A 26133-nucleotide genomic window follows, 5' to 3' on the forward strand; every position below is an offset into this window, starting at 1 on the left:
TTATCACAGGATCAAGGACTCAGCCTCATTTGGGTTTACTCTCTGAAGCGAAGGGTGTGGGTCAAGCTAATGTCGTTAGGTAGTACAGTCTAATTACCCCTAATACACATGTCAGTGCCTTTATCAGAGGCACTTCAAGGGGACTTTTGGGAAACGCTGATGTTTAATGTTCTAAACATTGCATTTTAAAAGCAACCACAAGACAATCTGACTACTTAACACCAACTAAATGCCTGTGCTTTAAATAAATGATTAACACCAGCAAAGACAAAAATTAATCTCCTCCTAACAAAAACAGGATACTGGCTTTTAATTTGGTGACTTTGCAGATTTGGTCAGACAAAATATGACACAAAATAAAACAGCCATTTTTAGTGTTTTCTGACCAATAACTGCCAATGTCCATCGCCTACTGTAAATCATATATCAGTCTGACCTCATGGTGGTTCAGCTGGTAATTTAATGGTCAGTCAGTGGCTATAGGAGATACCCTGATATATAACTAAGTGTGAATGTCTTTAACTGTCCGAGCTCTAGGAGACACGATGTTGGAAAGGCCTGTGTGTGCTCAGCAAACCCTTTCTGGGTAAAAACAGATCAAATGTCAGCAGCTTCCAAAGATAAAGTAGCCAGAATGAAAATGCTGCCACTAAAACAGTACAATCTTTGTGACAAGTGGTGTGTTATGCAAGCTTTAAGATCTTTCATGGATATGACTGCCATCCATCAAATTCTCCATGAACCTTTAAAAAAAGGTGTCCCATATGAGATCAGCGCTCTGTGCACGTACAGTCCTGTCCTGGCTCCCACACAGCTGTTGGGTAAACTTTAAATTTTTTAAAAATAACTGTACTTCCTTAACAGATAAGACACTGCAAATGTATTGGGATGGATCTGATGAGGATAAGGCCCGCCCCCCAGGCTTTTGGCAATTACAATCTGACGTAAGTCCAAAAAAATAACAAAGGTGCAATAAATCGTGACAGTTTATAAAAGTTATATTTCTCAGTTCTATTTTGAAGACAACTGCAGCTAAGTTGAGGAAGAAGTTTACCATGACAGCGTTGTCCAATCAGCACATCAGAGTTAAACTTTGCTCCTCTCCCCAATAGTGACTGCTCGTTTCTGAGTCAAAAACAGTGCTAACATATCTGATCTGGTTTAAATAAGTCCCTGCTGGCTGAGCCTCGGCTGGGCCTGAGGCCACCAATCAGGTGTTCTCTGACCAAATATAAATCTGTCTATTCTTTATTATCCATAATCATCGAGTTGATCTTTGTGGACAGAGGACTGTAAAAGGGTTTCTGCCTGTGGGTTACGTGGGACTAATCACAGCCTTATAATAAATCCATTCAACACAGACAACAGATCGCTTTCCTGCTATGTTTACAAAAGCAGAGTTCAAGTTGTAATCTTGTTAGGTTAAAAAATAAATGTATGTGCAGAGTTTTTTTTTACAAGGGAAGACTAAAGCAGAGCTGTAGGGGATCAACTACAGACCAGTGAGACTTTGAGTTTGTGAAATGATGTTCAGAAACAACTCTGCATCCTGTGGTTATACTTCTTATTAGCAGTTGGAAAACTGAAAAAAATAAATAAATCACTGCATGGGAAACCTAAGACTGAATGTCTTAGATGACATGTGTTAATAGACCTCTCTGCTGAATCACTTGTTATTAATCTCTGTCTCTCTTCCACAGCATGTCTTTATCCTGTCTTCTTTCACTCACCCCCACAGGTCGCAGCAGATGGCCAAGCTCCTCCCTGAGCCTGGTTCTGCTGGAGGTTTCTTCCTGTTAAAAGGGAGTTTTTCCTTCCCACTGTCGCCAAAGTGCTGCTCATAGGGGGTCATATGATTGTTGTTTTTTTTTCTTTGTATGTATTATTGTAGGGTCTACATTACAATATAAAGTGCTGTGAGGCGACGTTGAGATTTGGTGCTATATAAATAAAATTGAACAGAATTGAATGTCAAAGAGAAAAAAAGTTACACATAAATGCACATTTTTAGTACAATTATACAAATATGAAGTACAAATTCACTGCCACTGTTTTTATGGGTGAATATTAAAAATTCTGTTCAGTTTACCAAACCTTCCAAATTTAAATCTGTATCCTGATGTAAAAAAAAAAAAAAAAGAAAAAAAAAAGAAGCTATAATGCGTGCCTTCGAGTGTTTTTCGAGTTTTGTGTTTTCAAAATTAAAATAACATTTGCACGTTTTATTTTAGTCACAAGCAAAAATTTCTAATGCAGCATTTTTCCACAGGTGTCCAAAAAGGCTTTCAGCAACCTGTGGTTTTAAAACTAATTTGGTTTGTAAAGCTCTGCATTGCTGATAGAGCAGCAGAAGATTTGGCACCGATACGTTTTGATTCCAAAAGCGAACCAGAAACTTGTCTAAAACTGAGAAGATGAGCGGGCACTGTGCTCAACTGAGGTTTTACATTTTTCATAAACCCACTCATTTTGAGGAATGCTTTAAAGGGCCCTCAAACTGTTTGTGCGCAATTCCCCTCTTCATTTCCAACAAGTCCGACCTTGCAGGAGAGCTGGCTCGGGACAAAAGGAGGTGGAATGAGGCGTCTCCCTCAGGTTTACCTGCGGTTAGTTGAAAAGTTCTGAATAAAGCTGCTCTGTTACTCTCAGAGCCCAGAGGCAAAGCCGAGCTGGATGAGGAACAAACAGAAGCACAGAGTCTTTTGCCAGCGGTGACGACGCACTGTTGCTCAACTGCTACTGTTGTCAAGTAAACAGGGACCCTTATTTAGGTCATATGGACGATCTCATGCTTAATGCAGTATTACGGGGCGATCGTGGCTCAAAGAGTTGGCAGTTCGTCTTGTAACCGGATGGTTGCCGGTTCGAGCCCCGGCTCGGACAGTCTCGGTCGTTGTGTCCTTGGGCAAGACACTTCACCTGCCGCCTACTGGTGTTGGCCAGAGGGGCCGATGGCGCGATATGGCAGCCTCGCTTCTGTCAGTCTGCCCCAGGGCAGCTGTGGCTACAACTGTATCTGCCTCCACCAGTGTGTGAATGTGAGAGTGAATGAATTGTAAAGCGCTTTGAAGTCCCCGAAAAGCGCTATATAAATACAATTTTTTATTATTATTATTTCACACACAATGTCTGATTGGTTGCTAATCCCTCCACCACTTACTGTCACTTGGCAACAGAGGTTTAAAGTCACAAGCATTGATAAACTACTCCAAAAATCCACCAACCCTTGATGATATATGCAATTTTAGCCAATATCGCCAAGAATGACATTTTGAAACAAGAATCATTTAAAGCTCAATAATTGTAAACTTTACATATATATCACAGAATAAATATGTTAATATATGGCATTAAGTCAAATTTATTTTCTTGCTTCTTCCCAAGACTCCCCAGAATTTTCTGCACGTCACTTCACGACATAACAAGTCAACCGCATGTTTAAACGATAAATACACCTCAACTTCAAAGTTTGTTTGCCGGTATCTGTTGGCAGCTTCCATGAGAGCACATGGGAACAGAAACTGTTTATGGTAAATGCAAACCACGGATTCCCAAGTCAAAACAAATGCCATCCATTTGTCTGCGTTATTGACGGGTACCTATGCAACAAAACAAATAGCTTATTAAAAAAAATTAATCATTAAGCACAGAAAATGAAGCCTAAACTCTAAATAAAGCAAGATTGTCAAATGCATTATACATACTAGCAAACACCAGGCTCGTGGCCCTTTTTCAAATTCTTCATCCCGTATTTAGCCCCGAGTGAAACGGATAAGTTAGCATCGCATTAACAGGGAGACGATGAAATGAACGTAATATACATCCTGGAATCCAAGGATTGTTTTTTTTAAAAACATAGATGTTAATAATCGCTGTGTGTGTGTGACAGTGTTCGTGCAAAGTAAGCATACAGATATATACGTACAATATGATGATTACAGCATTTGTTGATTGAGTTGCTAATGAAATAAATCAAAGCAAATCCATAGTTATGCAATTTCATAAAATTCAGCTTGGGAGTTTTACTGTAATCTCTGAGAAAGAGCACATACCTGTGCTTCAGCTCTTGTCTTGGTGGTGGAACAATGGGAATAATGAAGAAAAAAAATAAATGAATTAAATGAAATTATAGTAGTATGCAATAGAGGTGGGAATCACCATACATCCCACGATACGATATTATCACAATACTTAACGCACGATACGATATTATTGCAATTTTTTAAAATATTTTGCGATATTCAGATTCTGTACATAAAGGTAAACTTTATCAATATTCATTTTATCTAATATCAAAGTCTCACACTCAGTCTTTCTCTCATTTCAGTTTTATTGTTGACAAACTGAACGGTTTGTATTACAGTCTAGTCCAACTTAACTGAATCAACCATCTAGTACAATTATAGCTATTCTGAACTATGCAGTTTATGAAAACTATGCAGCCCCTTCAGCAACTGAAGAATTTGAAAGTAAATTAAAACAAAATATAATTTTACATTAAATAAAAAAGTTTTAAACTTAATTAAAATAAAACATGTCTTAAATTAAAATAAGTAAACTGTCATGTTTATTGCTGCCAAAAAAAGGTTAAACACATTTGGACAGTGAAGGAATGTCAGGATTCTTGCTCAGAAAAAGGATCAACATGCTCTGAAGTCAGAGAATGTTCCATTCCACAAAAACTTTTTTGTAACAAAATATCGATTTCTGCTGTCCCTGTATCGATACATTATTAGCAAACAAAATATCACCATACTACACAGTATCGATTTTTTACCCCACCCCTAGTATACAAGTAAAAGCATTTGGAGGACTTAAAAAACATTTAATAAAAGAATAAAATAAATGGATCTGGCCACACTCAAGAAATGTATACACAAATGTCTAACATAACTTTTAAGATATTAAAATAATTTAATGTTACAATTTTTTTGTTTGAGTCAATCTGGACAGCTACCTTTGTGTAGCCGTTTTTGAATTAAAGATATTGCCTCTTCTTTTATTAGACCTGTCAAAGTAATTTTTGACTACTCTGGCAATTTCTGTCGTCTTTGTAGTCTATGAAAGGTAACAAGAAAAATCGAGCTCTCCCTGAAGAGACATTTGTTGGAGCTGGAACAGGGGATTTAATACTCTTTTTTTTTTAAATTTAAAAACTAAAAAATAGTTCTCAAATTTACACATAATCCCATCCATTATGGGTTAATATAAATCAGCTGAAGGCCAAGGCATGTTAGTAACAAGCACAATGCCACAGCTCTGACATGGACTCTTTTTTTAAGGATGAGCTTTTAAAAGTTGAGAATTAAGCTTAAAACACTTAAAATCACCAACTTCTCATCTGATCATATCAATGACAGGCTTACAAAAACATTGGTCATGTTATTACATTTGGATCTGCAATACTCAGTACTAAACCTCTTCAGCACTTAGCTCCACACATTGCAGGGACAAGGGAAACCTGAGCCCCAGATCCTCGTGACTGGCAGACCACAGATACGCTGAGTGTCACAGAGATGTGAAACGCTGCCAAATCAGCTCTAGTGCTTCTTCCATTGCCATGCTTTCTGCGTGCTGTACACACTCACACCTGCTGAAATGTCCAGTTTGACCAGCCGTTTAAGTAACGAGTCCCAAAGTGATGTTTCTTTATTTCAATAAAGGAGAAAAGTCTAGACTTCTTTAATAATCTGGTAATCATTCGATACATTCAGTCTTTTCCTCTCAACGATAAAATCTGTACGACACATAAGGAGCCAATTATTCTTTGGTTTAATTCTGGCTGAAAAATTGCTGTTTAAATAATATAAGTATATTTGGAAATAGATCCATATATACATCTATCAGAAAAGGAAATAAAATCTTATCCAGAACAGGTCATCGTTCTCTACAATAAATTTAAAGTGCAGCTGCAGTCACTTGTAAACTATAAATCAGGGGTGGGGATCTCCAGGCCTCAAGGGGCGGTGTCCTGCAGGTTTTAGGTCTCACCCTGTGTCAACACTCCAGAATAAAAAGATTAGTTCATTACCAGGCCTCTGGAGAAAGTCAAGCCATTTAAATCAGCTGTGTTGGATCAAGGACACATCTAGAACCAGCAGGACACCGGCCATTGAGGCCTGGCGTTCCTCCACCCCTGACATAACAATCATCCTCCAATTGTTTCTGGAACTTTGTGACAGATGCTCACACTGAAATTAGTCAAATCAATTAATTACTTCAGGACTCCATAAATAGATTACAGGCTGCTGAAGATGGACATTTTCCTTTAGGATGCACAAGGTGAAAGGGGTACCGGGTCCGGTTAAGCCAGCCAGCCAAGTCAAGGCCACACACAAGTTAAAACACCCGAGCTCATACCTATCGTTGATGGGCTTTGACCCTCGTAATCGGCTAGGCCGGAAAGCCTGGTAGAAAGCAGTGGACGGGTTCCTGCATTTTAATTAGGAAGGGAAAAAAGAAAGTAGAAGCATGAGTGAAAAAACAGAAATGTGCATAGGGAGGAAGTAGAGCAAGAACTTGAACCACAATGAGGTAAAACTGAGGAGAGAAACATTTTGTCAGTCATCCGAGTGACTTCTTCAGTCTCAGCTGACTGCAGTTTCCAAACAGTAAATTTGCATAATGACTGAAACTAGAACCACTGATTAACAAAGGGCTGTGAGATCAGTTTCATGATCATTCATTTGCAAATTGTCATGACCATTGATTACCACGAGTACAATTCACAGAGAGTTGGGGAACGGCTGCAATCACATGATTGTAAGATGTTGAGAGATTAGGTTCCCTCCTCGATTCAGAGATGGTCTTTCCCTTTTTGGGTTTGAGCAGTGAGTCAAGGAGGCTAAAGGTAAGTCTGCAGGGTACTGAGGTGGAAAACAAGAATCAAGTCATTTGTATGAACAGCCAATTTAAAGCTTTGACATGTCCACTCCAAACTTTGTGGCTCATTTCCCCAGACATGGATTAAGCATAGTCTTAGACTGAAACTTGTTTCCATTAGAGATCATTGAATATGTTTGTAGTTGAGGACTAGCTTTAATCCATGTCTGAGAAACTGTCTTACTATAATCAGCACTATTTCTAAAAAAATTAAAAAATATATCCTGGACAGACGAGACTACAAATTGGTAGAAAATAATTATTGTAAGGTTCGTGCTGGTTAATATGCCACGTCTGCATCTTCAATATAAAACTTTCTATGGAGCCTGCTCCCACAGTGTCTGCAGGGGTGGTCGAGCAAAATCACAAACTACGCAGGTTAAATATGTACAACACCCTGGAGGAAAACAAAATCTAAAAACAAAACCTAAAACAAAATCTGGCGTGGCTTAGGAATTCAGTTCCAAAACTAGAAGAGTGGGGTTAACCATCCACTACTGTATACTGTACTAGTTACTGTCGAGCCTGATCTACCACTGAGTTTTTTATATGCGAACCATTGATAGATTTATATGTGCCACTCCCAGCCAACAGCAGCTCAGTAAACCCAAGTTTTCTGCATCTCTGCTTCGGTATTTAGACACTGTCAGTTTATAGAGCTCCCAAACAACACACTTCATGACAGCAGCTGTCACATCAACTCTGACTGAGCCAAAATACCTGGTTTTATTGGGATGGGGAAAATTTTGCATGCAAAATGAGGTCATTGAATCTTTCATTCAATGACCTCATTTTGCATGCAAAATTATCCCCAGAGGGCCGCCAGGTATGAAGAGAAGATGAGTGAAGGGGGGGTCATTCAAAAATCAAGGAAGTAGAGAAAGAGGGGGAAAAATAAGGGGGGAAGAAGCGGTTATAAGGAAATATGGAACCACCGTGTCACCACACACCTCTCAGCATTACCCTGAGCAAAAGGTTAGTTTCTCATAGCACACTATATTACAGTGCACAGGACTATAGAGACTTTGTTTGCCTTTGCAATCACTCTGTTTTAGATCTCATTTGAATCAAATAAACAGACTTTGTTTTCTTTTAAAGGCTAGCAAGCTCCTTTAGGTCCTCTCTCAATAAAGTAGGTCTACTTTAGACTACTTGGCACTCGCCTTTGTGGGAGGAAGAGCAAGTAAAAGTGAAAGAAAATGTACACCAGTTACAAGGCTCCGCACTGTCAGCAACTGGTAAGAGATGGTGTGTGAACATAGCACTTCTGTTCCCCCTAAAAAGGAACAATAGTAAAGAAGCGCAGGTGAGGTAGATATGGTAGTCAGGAGCCTCACCCACAGAGAGAAGGTAATCCAGCTCAGAGATGAGACACCAAAGCAACAGGTTGTCATAATTTAAGTTTGTGACAGTTTAAAAGCAGCCTTTATCACAAAATAGAGGAAGCACCAAGCCTGAACACCACCAATGGCAACATGTGTATGTACTGGTATATGAATCCAGTCTGTCAAACATTTTATTTGTTTCTCTGGGATTTCTCCCTGATGCCGAAAACTAAAATAACAATTATTGTTCTCCTCCTTTTTCAAACTCAGTTTAATTTCACATTTCAGGTTTAGTTAGATGTTGTGACAGCCACATTACACCCTTGACTGACGCCTCACAGTGGAGCAGAGCATATTAAGAGCTTAAGAAACTGAAATATTGTGTAATTATTGGATGAGAATATAAAGCTGTCCATTTTTAAATTTGCCACAGTGCCTCCAGTAAAGTGTAAAATGGTTTTTTTTTTTTATTGTTTTACATAAAGAATTTGCCATTTTATTTATTAGACATGCATGTTAGAGGTAGGGGTGGGCGGTATAAAAGGTATACGGTAGAAACAATATGAATTTGGCCAGCGGTAGAGGTTTTCACTATACCGGGATAGCGCATATTGATGGTGTCATCAAGCTGCACCTGTTTTGGTCAAAAGCATTGCAGAGACTGCAAACGGAGGAGTTTTGGACCCAGATTACTCCGCGAGGCTCCTGACTACAGCAGCTGTAATGCTCCAACAATCCAAAACCGGTTCAAGGTTAGTAAGCACAACCAGGATTCATACATAAGGCGCACCGATTATAAGGTTCACTCTTATAAAAAGAAAATTAAAGGATTTCAAGTGCGCCTTATTAGTGTGGAAAATACGTTATACAGAAGAAAGAAAAAAAAAAATCGCGATATATATCGTTACCGCACATGCTTCAAATTTTACCAGAATATAGATTTTAGGCTATATTGCCCAGCCCTAGTTGGAGGCATCGAATCATTACCTAGTTTTATATTTGTCGTTTGCTCTTAGTTTTGGTTTGCCGTTGTCGCCATCATGAATGGTTCAGTTTTCTTTCAGTCAGTTGTGCACCTCAATTTTTGCAGCCCACTGACTGATACGGAGTATGGTGTTGGTTCGGGGCAGAGGTGACATCACAGTTTGTGTGTGTGACAATCAAAAAACAACCAAAGCGGTGATGCAGTCCACTGTTAACATCACAGCACTGCTGCAGAAGAAACGAAGACTGCTTGCAGCTTCATTCTCTTAACCTTAAAGAATCTTCTTGTGCTTGAAGTCACAGTCACACATGCAGAATGGATACATGTTACTGTCGCTGAGCTGCATTTGACAAGTAAACTGAAAGTTAATGTGAGGAACTGAAGCCGTTATTAGTCATGTAAATAACATTGGTAACAGTGAATCGTTCTGGTGTATCAAAAATGATTTTTCTATGAATAAGTCACTTTCGGCTTTACGAAACATAGTTCACAATTCAATTTATCTTTTGGCAATTCGCAGAATAATCAAAAATTAATGACGTTTTTGTGCTTTACTTCAGCGGTCCCCAACACCCGGGCCTCGGACCGGTCCGTGAGTCGTTTGGTACCGGGCCGCGAGAGTTGAGGCTCAGGTGTGAAATGTATGGTTTTCAGGTGTTTTATCGGTTTTCAGCGTTATTTTGTTATCATTTTGATCGTTAACTCTGTTTTCCTGGGTCTTTTCACGTGTGTTATGAATAAATCTTCTTTTTTCGGTACCGGTACTAGTTTTATTTTGTTGTATTTATCTGCGACACCTTAAAGGCCAGTCCGTGAAAATATTGTCGGGCATAAACCGGTCCGTGGCGCAAAAAAGGTTGGAGACCGCTGCTTCACTTCACCTGCTGCCACTTGCATTGCTGCTGAAGGTGAATATTAAAGAGCACTGAAAACAGCTTCTTGCCCATTTGACCTTCAGCTGCTGGGGACATCGGTTAGAAAACGTGAAAAGACTCTTGCGCAGCCTTAAGGCATCAATTTAGAAGTCACTTATCACAAGAGCACATAACTACACTTGATCTTAATCCGACTCTCTGTCAATCAGAGTTACAGTTTACTCATTGTTCCTGCATTAGCTGTTGTGAAAAGCCATAGAGTGCCTCCAGCTCGAGCAACTGCTTGCGTGACTCCTCAAAGAGTATCACAGTCCCTGAGATTTAAGGAGAGATAATTTATGATCCATGCTGTCAAAGTACAGGTTGTCCTGGATTTATTTACCTGACTCAAAACAGTGAACAAAAATGACGAACTTAATCAGGTCACAGAAACACCAACTGACTGTTGCCAGTCGGGGAAAAAAAACGTATACTTCACCTTTCCTTATTAACTTGTACATTTTACATAAACCTAGGCAAGCAGAAAAGAAAGAATGATGTATCCATTTTATAATACAATAAAAATGTCATTACTTTAGGTTTTTCTCACAACTTTTTGGAGCAGATACACCTTATGTCCCATTGTACACTCAGGTAGGGGTGGGCTATATCATACCGTTCACGGTAATACCGGTGTAATGTTGGGCAACGATAGGAAAATGAAATATCGCGATAGAATATGGGTAAAACGTGCATGCGCAGTGCCTTTGTTTACATACACACATGGCGGCGACGGAGAATGAGAAGAGCGAAAGTGGATCGTTGAATGAAACGGATGAACCAGAATTGGTTTGTAAAAATGCTGCAACTTCAGTGGTGTGGAACTGGTTTAGCTTTCATCCGTCAGATACACAACAAAGCACTTTTTTTGGTAGCGCATGCTAGCGGGTCGTCGTTATTACCGTGTTGTTTGGAAAATACGGCACACTTAAAATCAATCCTTTGATTTTTCTGAAAATCAACAGTGCCCCTTATAATCCTGTGTGCCTTATGTTTGAATTCTGGTTGTGTTTACTGACCTCGAAACGATTTTATGTACACGGCGCTCGAAAATCTGTCAAATGTTTTAGTGTGACTTTGCTAAGCTACGAACCCGCACCGCTTGATGGATTGTCGGAGCATTACGGCTATCGTAGGCAAGAGCCTCGCCGAGTGATACGTACTGTGCTTCAACATAATATTATCGTATTGTGTGTGTGTAACCTCTTTTTAAGTTTTGTGGATATTATACATGGTTATGCTGAGGATATTTTGGCCAATTTCCACTGGAAATGCCTTTTGGTTAAACTGTCAGCAAGGAATTTACATTTGCACTGTTAATTTTTTATTATATTTTTATTTCCATTGCAGTGGAAAGAATCGAAAATAATTCCCATTCCTAAAAACAAGAATGACGTTTTTAATGGTGTCAATAGCAGACCTATTAGTCTACTCCCCGTTCTAAGTAAAATTATGGAGAGGATTGTCTATGAACAAATTCAACATTACCTAACAGAAAATCAGTTAATCAGTTTCAACATGCTTACAAACCTGGTTATTCCACCAGTTCAGCTCTCACTCACATGACAGATAACTGGTATAAATATCTAGATAATGGGAATTTGGCCGGGGTGGTATTTTTGGATTTTAGTGCTGCATTTGATTTGATAAATCATGATCTTTTGGTAGATAAACTAAAATGTTATGGATTTTCACCAGCTGCTTTGTGCTGGATGGAAAGTTATTTGTCTGGAAGAAGGCAAAAGGTTTATTATAATGGTTATTTCTCAGAGGGCTGTGAAATGAACTGGTCTGTACGTCCTGGATAAATCTTGTACTTGTATGCTGATGATTCCACCGTGTTTTATTCAGCCAGCGGCAATTTTGAAATGACAAGCGTATTACAACAAGATTTGCTGAACGTGTTTGACTGGATAAGTAAAAACAACAAATCCAAAGCCATGTTAATAGGAAGTAGAGGACGCTTAGTCAACAGCCCACAACTAAATCTTTCCATAGCTGGATCGGTATTAGAACAGGTCACCCAGGTTAAATTACTTGGTGTTACCATAAACCACCACCTTTCATGGTCTCAGCACATCAACTGTTATTAAGAAAATGGGACAGGGCATAGCTATAGCTAGGAAATGCTCTTTTTGTATTACTTCTTCAATTATGAAAGATGTCATTAATGCACTAGTATTATCTCATCTAGAGTACTGCTCAATCATTTGGTCAGCAGCTAATAAGACAGATCTGAACAGACTTCAGTTAGTCCAAAATAGGGCGGCCAGATTAGTGTTAAGGTGTTCATATTATACAAATATTGTAAAAATGCACGATAAACTTTCTTGGCTTTCTGTACAAGCTAAATTATACTATGGCTTACTTGTATTTTTAAAGAAAGCAATACTGGTAAACACACCACACTTTTTTTATGCTCAGTTGCAGCATCCAGATGAAATACATAATCATGCTACATGATTCTCAACTAACCACAATTTAGTAACTCCTCGAGTTAAAAGTAACTTTTTGAAAAACTTATATTTAGAGCATCTTTTCAGTGGAATAAGTTGCCTTATGCAATTAGAGAATTGGCTTCTATTCATAATTTTAAAAATCACCCAAAAGCCTATTTAGGCAGTTTTTAATTTATTTGTAAATATTGTAAGAGGGTAATGTCACTTGTAATGGAAATTGTGTATTTTGTGTTTTTATATTTTGTAATATTTACATGCTTATATTTTCAAAATTGTAAAACCTTATTGTGGATATAAGAGCCAAATTATGTGGATATTTTGCATCCAACTCATTGTGTAACATTTTATTTGATGGTATTTGATGGTTTGGGCCCCAGGAAGACTAGCAACCACTGTTGTGGAAGCTAATGGGGTTCCTTATAAATAAACAAATAAACAAATATAACTTTAATGCACTTAAAAAAGCTGTGAAAATACATTGATGTTTTGTTTGTTTTTTGCACTAATAAAGTTCAGGAGTTGTAAAGTATTTTGTCTAGTGTCAATTATATCGTCAGTTATATCGTTATTGCAAAAGCACCATCAACTGTCTACTGCAATAAAGAAAATAGAAAATACTCTACAAAAAGATTACCAAAAAAAGATGCCTGTTGGCTGTGCAGTCTGACATAAAGTCACCATACTGTCACATCTGAGAGACTGTTCCCTGGTCTCATGATGTATGCTTGACGAGGGATTTAACAGCCGGTGCTTTTGTCAATAAAGGAGGGTCGCTGTCACAGCCATTTATCACATGTGGAAAAAAGGACCTGCCAAATCAAACACGCAAGAACCATTTGGAGCAGTAACCACCATTTATGACTTTAGATACTTTGGTAATGACAACATTCTGAGAACAGTTTACATTACGTGTTCTGTTAACTTCAGTGACATAATCATAATCTCTGGTGTGACAGGAAAACATGAATGCCTCGTAATTTTTTATTTTAATAATGCATTTTTTCTTAAATAACTTTAAAAAAAAAAATAATACAAATTTAGGGACAAAACCAGACTCTATAAACCTAACTTGGGATTGCAACCCGGTTTTGAAATGCTACTTATTTTTCTTTGCGCCCACCTCTGGAGCGCCATCTCCCCATTTATGGTCACCAAAAACTAAATTTGAGTGGGTGTGACCTGATGGTGGGCCAAATATACTGGAAAGTGGACGGCGGACTGAGCAGTTGCATGAATTTTTCCTCATAACACGGTGAGCGCAAACAGCTCATCGGCCAACGGGGATGTAACCCTTTTCATCGGGTCGAGCCTGCGTCCGTAGGCGACAAAATCCCAGCAGTGACGGCACAACCCCGCCCACTTTCTTATGGGAGGCTACAGAAAGCAGGAAATAAAAGCGGTTTGTTGGGGCATCTGTGGCTCAACTTAGAAAAACCTCAATGAACAACATCACAGTTCAGGTTTTAGCAATGTTAAAACAGGCAGCAAAACACTTCGGCAAAGCAAACGTGTAAAAGTCAGAGAAAACCAAGTGAAAATATGTCACGCTGATATGAGCATTCTCGTAAGCACTGGGTGTTAATTTCTGCTCGAGTTACACATAATTGTTACCATGAGCACCGATGAGTCAGTCTAATTCACAATCTGCGGTGGCTTATTCAGTTGGGTGGCAACCGATAGCTTCAGCCTGGAGCTACAAAGCCACCATTTCTGCTCAATTTCACTTTGCTGCGTTCGTGTTCACTGACTTTGCCGGTTAAATAAAGTGTAGAATCGGTTCCTGAAGCATGACACTGGCCTACTGAACTCTGCCACACTGGCCGTCAGCTCTGTTTCTGTCTCGACTCGTCAGCTGTTCTGTACCAACAGTGGCCTGTCACTCACACGTAACTCTGAGGTCAAGCAGGAAAGCAGGGCGACTCAGGGAGCACTGTTATCTGACAAGTGCTCCCTGAGTTTAGTTAAGTAACTATAAAAGCTGGGTTGGGAGCAGTTGACTCCCTTTATTGTTTCCCAAAATAAATAAATAACTCACATGTAGCAACTTCCAATGCAAGTGCAGCGGCTTTGATTTAAGGCCTGTTCTTCAAGACCGTCCCAGCTGTTTGTGCATTCATACCCTCGTGCGGATGAAGCAGTAGCAGATTCCTGTGACAAATCACAGCCAACTCCTTTAGAATACCACACACTGGGTGTGTCTCGTGGGCATTTCACTTATTGCCCTGAGGTAAACTCAACCTGATATAGATCTTTATCTCCTACAAGGAGTGTACAATGCAAAGGTTCATTTTACTTCTTTGCAATGATGTCAAATATAGTGCAAAGTTATCATGTTTGTTAGTGAAAAGTCAGTTACATTAAAATGCATGTTTGCAATTCACAATGCCTGGCAAGCTGGATGAAAAAAAGACTTAATTGTTGCAGACTGCACTGCAACACAGAGAGCTTTCAGATCACCCCTGCCACTGTGCCAATGCTCATTATAAGCTACTTTTTCAGACTGCATAGAGCAGGATCTATCAAACAACTACCCTTCAGTGCTTCTCGTGGTCTCTCGCAGCAACTAGTTCAGCGATAAAATCCCACCGCACTACCCTTCTTGGCCTTAACTGCTGCCTTGCTTCATGTGGTACACTCCACTGACAACACGGGAAGTGGTAGCTGAATATTTTCCATTGTTTGGTACTGAGTTTTTTTGGCTGACCTCGCTCTGAGCTAGAGCAAGGGGGGTGGCAAAGTGAGGAATTGGATGAGTGGTGCACAGAAAACAACAGTGCTTTTTAAGGATGATTAGCCCTTAAGTGCAGAAACTATAAATATGGATTCTTGAAGCGCAGCGCTGTGTCAGCTGTGTTCATGTTTCACAGCTCTGCAACAGCTGATAAGAATGTGGGTGAAATATTTTAACATGTTAAACTTAGAGGCTGACTCAGACATAAAGTAGAAAGGCACGACGGTGTGAAAGCTCAGAAGGAACCAGTCATCCCATCTCACCACGGTGATGTCCGAGAGGTCAACTTGTCTCACACTGATTAATGTTTTTCAAATAAAAGAAAGAAAAACAACAAAGTATTAGTGCTCGCAATTAAAGAGTATTAAAGGGGGGGAAAAACAACATGGCCGTGATTAGTGCTTCTACAAATTTCTGCATTTTTCCCACCTGAAGAAATCAAGTCTGATTCATAAGGGGATGATACAACAGGTTCAACAAAGCGTTATGAAAAGAATAAATATTTCATTGAGCTACACCCGCAGATACTTGAAGATAATTAGAGGAAGTTATTTGTTAGAAGTTGGCATATAAATCTGCAAAGGCTCCCTAAGTGAAGACAACGAGTTTAGGCACTTATGACAAACCCATCCTGATGCAGCGATAAGCCAAGGTGCCATCTGTTCAGATGTTGGTTTGAATGAGCAACTGTATGGTTATCAGACTACCCAGCCACAATGACTCACGTCCGTTTCCTTGCAGAAGTCTGCTCATTGTAAGACATCAGAGAAGGTGTTTCGGTGTTGGGGGCAAACTTAAACTGCGGCATATTGCAGACGAGAGGAGACACTCGAGACAAACTCAACTTCAGAAAAGGAAAAGGGGGAAGACGGCAGAGGAAGCGGGCCACTGAATATGAAAGTGCACATCAAAGTATGAAAGGAAACGGAAGTTCTTACAGAATTTGCATATTTCTCAGTTGATGACAGAAATGGATGCAAGATTCATCTTGCAAAAGAAATGATCTCGGCTGACCTTTCGAGCAGGTTGTGCTCGTCTTCCTTACTTGTAGAGAACTCGTGACTAAATCATTCAAAACTGACTGCAGTGCTGCACCCACATAACCAGATTAAACTGTGTTTTTGAGGGAAAAAAATGCAAAAAAAATAAAGGAAGCCACTGTAACGTGTTTTATTTTCTTTGCCAAAATTGTCCAGGTCAAATGAGGTGCAGATTTTAAACTGATTTATCTAACTGCATAGCTACACACTCGAGATACCTCAATGGGAAGAAGACGGACTTAAGGAGAGGAAAAAAAACTGGCAGTGATTGGTTACTGAAAAGGACAATCACGGAGGCAGCCAAACATGAGCACCGTCCTCAAGTCTGAACTTCACTCTTTCAGTCAGTCCCACGCTGCCATACTGCAACATACACAGAGGACCAGAAAACAGTGAAGAGTCACAGGCACCAGTGAGCCAGACTAAACCCACTGAAAGCAAGAGAGAGCTCTGAGAGGATGGATGACTCAAATGCAGCTGCCTGCCATGCTTTCCACACATCCTCATTACTCACTATGTAGACATCTTGGGCTCTGCGGGGCCCGAGGCTCTAAAACCTCGTTGTTCAGCCATTGCTTCTCTCTCTAAGAAGACTGAATGGCTCGACACACAGCTCCGCATTTTCTAAAGCAACTGGTTGTTGCTGAGCAGAAGACTTTTATATCCCACAGACTTGCAGCCGACTGGCTTCTATTCGTGAACAGCTCTGATCTGCGGTCAGCCTTGAACCACAAAAAGACATTATCCCAGAACTGCTGAATCACCTCTCCACTGCATTAACCCCAAATTATTTGAATGTTCTCGTTCTTCCTGACCTTCCCCATTACAAGCTCCTTCTCCTTCTGCCCTCTTTTGATTTCTCATTTCTCTCTTTTTTTTTTTTTTAGAATTAATCAAAAGGAGAATAAGAAAGTGAAACTTTGTTGTGTGACCAGTTCTGCCCAGTTGCCCTAAAATCGTAGCATCTGACACTTGCAAAGAAACAGTCCACGAATAAACTTTGACAAGCTTTTCTCTCTTTCACTTCCTCTATTTTGTATCAGAATATCTTACTTTACTGTAAGCCAACAGATGGAGATAACAAAGTCGGACATAAGTAAGGTGACTTCTGAGGAAGAAGACTCTGAAGCGCCACAGTCGTCAAAAAGAGGACCATTTTAAACATGCAAAAGTGCCCTAATGGTCACCGAGTTGCATGCAATTTTGGTCTGAACCGGCCAGTGAAAGTGGAAAAAGGATTTTCTTGGCCCTTAGCCTAAACTCACTTCCTAAAACTGAAAGCACTATCAGTCGCAAAGAGAAAAAACAAAACTACATTTAGACTTTAAATAAAGAAACCTCAAGAAAACAAACCATGCTACAGTTTCCTGGTAATCACAGAGACCGCTGGTAAGCGTTTTATCATCTGCTACATAACAATTGTACACGTGACAAGCTTTTCACTGACCGAGTTTGATCGGCACATCAAATGCTGTTGCACTAATAAGTTGACTGGTGAAAAGTCCACATGGTATCCACCTGCACCGATGTGCAAATAGCACGTGTAATATCAGGTAAATTCACAGCCAGCAACAGGTCAGCCAACCTTCTGCACGCATTACTAAGCAGAGATGCAACGATCCAGCATTTTCCAATCCAATCGAATACCTTGGGTGTGGGCATCTACAGCTACCAATCCGATACCAGCTTTAAATTAATAAGCTGTAATCCTAACTGTGAGGATTGTGTGAATTAAATGAAAATTGTTTTAAAATGAACAGGCGCTATTAATCGAATTTATTTACTTTTCCTTCTCATAGGCTTTTTGCATGGGGAGCTGCCAAACAGCTGGAGTAAAGTGTCGTATAATCGAATTGGGGAGAATTCGTTATGTTACTAAAAACTACCCAACAACTGTTAAACCAAATATAATATATAAACCAAATACAATCATATAATTCTTCTGATAAATACACCAAGGTTAAACAAGCGTCGAGAGAAAGCATCGCTGTGGTGAAGTCTTTCTGATCATGTCGATTCACTTTCAGCGTTTGTAGCTAAGAAAAACACTTTTGCAAACACACGAACAGAATGTGTGAGTGTTGCAGCTGTGAAATATCTCCAACCTGCAGCCACATCGCTAAGCTTAGTTTTGCTGCTAGCAGCTAAGCTATCGCACAGTCAACACACAACACTACAGGACTGAATGGATCAAACCATGGATCAGTTCATTGTTGCCAACATTCAATCCAGCTTTTTTGCTTTTTCAGCATCAGGCTGCACCAGTGTACGTCTTCCACGTGTAGTTTTTCCTTCGCTTGTGGGTTTGCTTCTTCTTACAGCATGATAAGGCTAGACTTTAACACGTGTAGCCATATGCTGTCACTGCCTCTGTACATCCGCTGTCAACAGTTTCCAAATAAAAAACAAATAACACTGCGTTTTCAGAATTTAGGTATCGAATGGTACAGCAGAAGTTTTGCTTCTGGTGACATCGCTAACATGGACTGGAACATTACACATCAGTCACATGTAGGAAGTACAAACTGGTAACGAGGACCTGTCAACAGCTAGTCCCTATGCTGGGAAGCCACTCTTTGAAAAGAGCTGAAGCATAACTATCATACTGTAACCACTCAGTCGAACCTGTTTTATACTCAGATTTGAAAAAACACCATCGGTTTACAGACATTGTCCTCATTCCTGGAACGTACTCTGGTTGATTTAATTGCTTTGCTTTCAGCACAAACTGAGTTAGTACAGTGGCCCGCCAGGCTCTTGGTTGTTTACTTGCCTTTGCAGACCCGTCCTATTTGGAAGTTATCCCCTGACCACATCTTGCTGCGATAACAGGGTGGGTCCTGCTATGCTAACTTTTTCCGCCACTTTACCTCACACCACTGACCTCTGTGAGTCTTTATTTAAAAAAAGAAAAAAGAAAATCTTAAAATCAATTTACTGTGCCATCACATGAAGAGCGCCATTTTTGGCCAAGTTAGTGAAACCAGTAATCAGCACTGTAAGGGTAGTTTGAGGAGGCACGATTAAAAGCCAGATTTGGTTGGTTATTAAGCATGTAAAAAATGCTGGTGATTGCTCAACCCCTAAACTTCCAGCACAAATTTAAAGCAGAGGGAATCCCAAGTATGACCTGAGGCTTCTGATGAAAGAACAGCAGTGTTATTTAATTAAACCAGAAAAGACAGTTATGGCAACCAAAAAAAAACTGCATCAGCAGTTTAGAAACAGAGAGTGTGTTACCAGCTCCGTTTCAAGAGACAGAGCCGGCACGTTAGACGGAGACAGACAGGAGGGCAGGCTGAGCGGTCTCGCCCAAAAACGGAGCTGTTGCAGACCCGCTTGCTCAGTCTCCAGCCCGGGGCATCCCACAATCACAGCCATTCAGCAGTCCTGGAATATGTCCCCTGGAAGTTCAGGCGGGTCAGCTATCTGTGGAAAATAGCTGCTGCCTTGTCTCCAGGCACTATAGAAACCAAATTAACCAACACACATCCACACACACACACCCTCCCAAACCTGCCTGTTCATCCCACACTGTTCTCAATCTTTTCCAACTACAAGTCAAAGGGGGTAAGGCACTACAACACATGCACATTCAGACTATCAAAACTGAAAGTAGACATGCTTTCTTAAGGAAAAATATTACCAAAAGTTACCAATATATCATGGGCATGGAAGAGAGAAGCTGTGGAAAAGGTGGCTTAAGTATTCTTCTTTAGAGGAGATCCAAAACAACTCATTTGTGACAAAATAGTCAGCTGAGAACCATTACAGGCTAACCGTTGAGCTACTCGCTAAGCTCTTACTCAGCTTTAAGTCAATCCACTGTTAACACATTCTTGCTGGCAGCTGTTTTAAAGAATGCCATCTGCATTAAATGTTGCCCCCCTTCCAGTAAAATGACTCTCCACTAACTGAGTCTCACTCTTCCCCTAAAATGCTGCAGGAGTGTAACTCCTCTGGAGGTAGACCAATCACAGTTTCCCCTAAAACTGAACTCACTGTGCGTCTGACCTTTCACAAAGCTTTGTGTGACATTTAATGTGAATGAGGAGAAATTCACAGCGTAATATTTGAGTTTCCGCAACTTTACGGTGCTGGCATTACTGGACTGTCAGGGAAGTTGAGAAAGTCTGGCAGCTGTCTTGCCCTCTTTTGGTTGGCACATGTAGATCAGCTTGCTTTGCAGATAAGAGCGGCAGTCTTTTAATCTGGCGGAAACCTAAAGTTTATAAACCAAAGCGTGTGATTATATGGTAGCTGTTTCAAACATGCAGAATGACCGGAAATTTCCCTTCACTTGGGTTACTGCCGTTCATATTCTTCGCATACAACTCAGTGTAGAGCTCTCAAATATGAAGGTGCTTATATGCACAAAGGTGAGGAAAGGTAAACACAAGCTATTTCCACATGTAAACCTCTGACAACGTCATGACAATCAGTTTACGGCACTGCCCTCTCTGTCACCACATGATGGCAGATTCTGCAGATCGGATGGGTCCTCACTACAGAAACGCTCTTTCATGTTGTTGGTGAGAGTAGGTGTCTGAGCAAAACGTGTCAGACACATGACACTGCCTCTCTTCCCTTAAAAAAAAAAAAAACATGGACTTTGTACTGTGGGTCTGTTGAGGTAAAGACTGATTCGGACGTGCGCTTTCTCACCACCAATCTGCTTCTGTAAAGGTCTCAAAGCCATATAATCTACATGATCACCACCCATACAATATAATCACTTGCAACAATATACAAAAGCTGTAATTAATCTTTCATTTTCACCATTTTGGAAGCTTCAGCTCAGCCAAACCTACACTTTAGCACAGAAAATGAGTCAAAACAGTCTTTCAAAAAGACAAACAGAAAACAAACAGGACCTGCCTGAACTTCCTCAAGAAAAATGGCAATGGTATCGGGCAGGGAAAGGTGGACGCTGTGCGGGAGCAGCTGAGAAAAGTCAGATGTAAGGAAAAAGGCTCCAGTAAGAAGTGGAGGGCATGGGGCAAAGTACCGGATATAAATAAACCAGGAGTAGTATTTATTAGTAATAACACGTGAAAACAGAAGGCATTTTTAAAGCATAATCACATGACCTACAGGTACATAATCAATCTGATTTATGTTCAGTTCCTGAAAATGAAACAACAAAATGGCAAGCAGTCTCAGAATTAGCTGCAGACTGCGTTTTATCCTGTTGCATAATTAAGCCTCCACTTCTGGGCCGCTTGAAACAATGTCATCAATTACACATTATTAATTAACATTCCTAACTGAGGCGTTGCAACAGGGGGGTGGTCTCTCCTGGGAGAGTTGAGAGCCAACTGCTCCAACTGATGGAAATCGATTTGTCCCGGAGCAGCTTCATCACTTTATTTGGCGAAGACCGCCGAGCATAGACACTAACCATTCCAAGCTGGAGGAAAATCATTGTCATCTCACAACTCCACCCCCACAATGCTTTGTTCCACTTTTTGTGATGCACTCTAATTCAAAACAGAACAATGAAACTTGGAACAGATTCCTCAGCAAGACAGCAGTCGTTCACCCAACAGGAAGAGAACAAGCTGGGTGTGTTTCATTAAAAACTTTTACTTTTTTACAATCCGTTTCTATCTGAGACTTGCAAGAGTTATGAGTTACAAGTTAACATGACATTTTAAGAGATGATGTGCATAAAAATGATGCCACGGCAGCCCAACTCGTTTTTCCCCACAACCTCTCCTCACAAAGGTTTTGAGGTCTGTGAAAACTGAGCACGTGAAATAGATAAAATTTTATATTTGTTTCATAAATAGCAACATGCACTTGCAGCCACGAGCAGCAACAAAGGAGGAAAAGTCAAAAACTGAAGTACTGACATATGAACTTTAACCAAAAGGTCAACATCTACTCTGTATGCTTGTAACAGGGCACAGCATCTCTTACAGTTTCAGGTCAGACCTCGGGGCAGGAAAAAAAAAAGCCTTTAAACAACATTTCTAAGCATCAGAAAGCGTCACCCTATGTAGCCAAATGAGCTCAACTACTTTTTCATCAGTTGAATATGCCCCATGTCATGTGCAGGACCAAGAATCTTTGAACTGGAATTTTAACTAAACCTATTGAGTCTGGGTTTAGAGGGGCGGCATTTGATATTAGATTAATGTAGCACTATCCATGTTGCTGTAATGCTAATTGTGATGTCTATGTCAGCACACAGTACTGCTACAATGTCACAGAGCAGAGCGAGTGCACACAAAGACAATATATCAGAATATCATGAGTCAACACTGAATGAAGTTGATGTTTCAACATTGACGACTCAGAACAGACCTTAAAGTAGACAGAGCAGAAGGCAGCTATCGTTCAGCTGATTTGGTCAGCTGTTTCATTGCTGACACACAGACAGCTTACGTGCCTACTATCATTTCCACAGCTGTTTGTGATGTAGGTGTGTGTCTCCCGTCTGTCCACACCACCTTCTCGACACGTCCTGTCCTGTTGCCACAATCTACACAATCACTGATGTCACCTTCGTGCACAGCAAGAAATCTGCACTTTATGATGACGCACACTGCGATCCGCTCATTATATTAAGCCTTGTTTAATGCTGCTAAGGCAAAAAATCTCCAGCAAATATGACTTGCTTCATCAGTATCTGGACTAAAGGCAATAAAAATCAGGACTCTTCTCCTCAAACACACACACACCCTACTGCTCTAACTATGTCATGCACAATAAGCACACTAATAAACAGAGACCAACACAAATACAGGACAGAGTATGCACGTGTGTGTGTGCTAGATTTTAAGTACAAATAAACAAATGAAAATTTCTTGTAGGCATTTGTTTACTCTCTTACCTGTCCCCGTCCATATCCATGGTAATATGGATGCCAAACAGGCTGTTGACAGCAGGAGAGGGTGGGTTGGGGCCCTCGCTGAGAGGATTCACACCATCTTTTTCTGGCACCACACCGGCAGTGTGCTGAGGTAGGGCATCAGTATTCGGTCCGCTATCATCTGGCTGGTTACTGAAGACGGGGGGAAGGCCTACTGTGGCTCCTCCGTGAGCTCCCTGGAGCTGGATATGTCCTCCTGGGTGTCCGGGACTTGGCACACCCGGAGAAGTGTTGGTTATACTGGGCACTGTGGAAGGCACATTATGGCCACCGCTGTGAGAGGTAGTGGTGGTGGAAGGTGCAGGAGCAATGCCTAACCCTCCTGAAGGCTGAGTCTGACCAGCGGCCTGACAGGGGGCTACCATAGATGGTGCGCCACCAGCTTGCAGCGGTAGGCCCTGGGCTGAAGCTGCTTCTCCACCTGGCACCACTGATCCAGGACCAGTAGGGGTCATTACAGGTGGGGACACTTGTCTAGTTGGGGGTCCTACAGCAATGGAAGTCACGGGAAGGCTCTGAGCGCTCGAGCCAAAGTGGGGCTGATGAGTTGAGTAAGGAAACTGCTGGGCCTGTGGGGCAGCAGGCATGGAAGTATTCTGCTGCATTGTAGATTGGTGCACACCATTGAAGCTGTTAGAGGGGAAGGTCTGAGCAGCTACAGGCAACATATTAACCTGACCCTGGTATGGTTGCTGTGATGATGAAGTTGTGTACCCCGTGGGTTGGAAGGCACTTGCTCCGCTTCCTATCTGAGAAGCCAAGCTGTAGCCTTGCTGCCAAGACTCTGAAGGGTGTGGGTGGGCGGGGTTCCCAACAGAGGCAGAGTAGCCGCTCTCCGTGGTGGTGTCCAAAGTCTGAGAACTGCTAGTGAAGACAGAATTACCAGTGGCCCCTAATCCACTGTCCCGGTCTAAACTGTGGTCATGAGTCAAAGTGGACTTTATACTGTCACTCCGATTAATATTTGAATCCGAATCTCTCTCATAGTACTCAGTACATGTCCACCTGCCCCGTCTGAAGGGCTCTCCAGTACCATGGTCAAGTTTGATAACTCTGAAACGGGAAGTAAAGTTGGTGCTCACGGGAGCTGTCTGAGCAGCAGTGCTAGATGCAGTGGAACCAGGGACCGCACTGGTAGCTGAGCCTGAAACAAAGGGCTGAGCTGTAGCTGACATGCCCACACTTCCTCCAACACTATGTGGGGTAGCACGCCCAGAGACCATACTGATATTATGAGAGAGCCCCCCGTTGACAGGCCCCGTGTTAGGCAGCTGGCCCTCCTGAGACTCCCCGGCATTGCTTAAGGTTTCCTCGGATGAACTCCTGTCACACACCTCCAGTTCGCCCCGAGAGCCGTCAAATATTTCCGACGACACATCCTCCGTCCGGGATTCGTCCGGATCGTCCAAGCTCTCGGCGTCGTCAGGGATGGTGTTCGCCGCCACCTGAGCCTGCGTTACACTCGTGATCTGGAAACAACTTTTCTTCTTCGCCTGCATTTTCGACATGTTGACTAACTGCGTCAAGTTCTGTCAGCTCCCAGACGAAACCAAGAGCTGCGCTTACTGCTCTTGCTAAGTGTTCACAGATAAAGGATTTGACACAGGCATGTACCGTCACAGTACATTTCCATACCGTTCCTCTTTCTTCTCCCTCCTGTCCGAGGAAAAAAAAACGTGTCACAACCGAGGCCAGACCACGACAGGAGTCCCGCAACGTTTCCGCGGTGTCCGGTCGCAGCAGACGGGCCGAAACTCTTCTCCTCCTCCCGGCCTCTCTCTCCCTCTCACAGACTGTCTCTCACACACATACACACACGGTCGGCCTTCCTTGTGTCCCGGCAGCGGAGTTGTAAACAGGCCCTTGTCAAAGTTCTTGCTGAGCAGCTGCCACCGGTACTTTAGTCTGAGGCGGGCCCGGCGTCTCAGACCACTCTCCTCTCTCAGCTATATATGTACTTCTGAGCAGTTAGCCAAGTTATCTGATGTTAGCTACTTTTCCCTACCTCGGCACCAGCATGTGCGACATCATGATGTAAACAACTCCTCGGCTTGTCAAAAAATAATATATAATCCAGCAGTGTGGGAAGAAAACGTCCCAAAGTCGGCGAAGTTTGCCTCTCGCCGTGGGGACAGCTCACTTTTGGCAGCAGCTACTAGCAACTAGCTGACAGATAACCACTTTACTACGGCGGCTGTGAGCTAACGGGCAGCTAACTCCTGCCCGCCGCTCTCCTTACGCGACAAGATGGCAAGCCGAAGTGCATCCTGGGTATGGAGGTCAAACTACTTTTCGGATATCTTAAAAATAAATTTCACAAATTAAAGGCACATTTTTAAATATATCAAATCTTTCAATTTAAACCTGCCAAAAATTTTAAAAAATTATAGTTTATTTTACGTTAAAACCTTTTACATTAAAGACGACTCCGTTCATTGCTGTCGTCAGTTCCGGTTGACGTCACACACGCAGTGGAAGCGGAACGATTCCGCCAGTGTTTCGTTACTAGATTGAACTGTTTTGAGGTTTTTTTTGTGTTTTCAAACTGATTTTAAATCCACCTTTTGTGTATTGCCATGTATTACAGCGTTTCATATTCAACAGCGCCCCATAAATCGTCTTAGTTAAAAAAAGCAATAGTTTATTTTTAGCTGTACGGCTTTAAACTGACTTCTTTTACAAGAATCGGTTTATATACGGGAATAATGCGTGACACATGTACTTTTGATCCATACCTAATATTTTATAGAGTCGTGGCAGTGAGTCATGACGGGTAATTGTTTATGGATGAATCATTTAATTAATCTTAGAGCGCCTGTCATAATCATTCAAAGCTTGCTTAAGTAACTCAGCTTAGTGCTGTGTATTAATATCTGTGACTAAAAGTTACTACAACTTAAAAGTGAAAAACAGATCATAC

At 41.3% G+C, this 26133-nt stretch overlaps 1 protein-coding gene across 2 annotated transcripts in view; it reads right to left on the bottom strand.

The window, feature by feature from the left end:
* Window positions 1-25554, bottom strand: part of tsc22d2 (TSC22 domain family 2) — a 34388-nt gene extending 8834 nt beyond the window's left edge. The window contains exons 1-2 of one of the 2 annotated variants that reach the window (XM_087852780.1): window positions 23175-25554; window positions 6361-6432 (exon numbers count right to left, since the gene is read on the bottom strand). In XM_087852780.1, coding sequence (XP_087708906.1) covers window positions 6361-6432; window positions 23175-24721 — 1619 coding nt within the window. In that variant the 5' untranslated portion in view covers window positions 24722-25554. The remainder of the gene's footprint in view (window positions 1-6360; window positions 6433-23174) is intronic. The other variant, XM_006791970.3, reaches the window with a different exon arrangement.
* Between the last annotated feature and the right edge of the window lie 579 nt (window positions 25555-26133).

The sequence above is a fragment of the Neolamprologus brichardi genome, chromosome 15, assembly GCF_056152115.1.
Source record: "Neolamprologus brichardi isolate AB-2024 chromosome 15, ASM5615211v1, whole genome shotgun sequence".
Lineage (NCBI taxonomy): Eukaryota > Metazoa > Chordata > Actinopteri > Cichliformes > Cichlidae > Neolamprologus > Neolamprologus brichardi.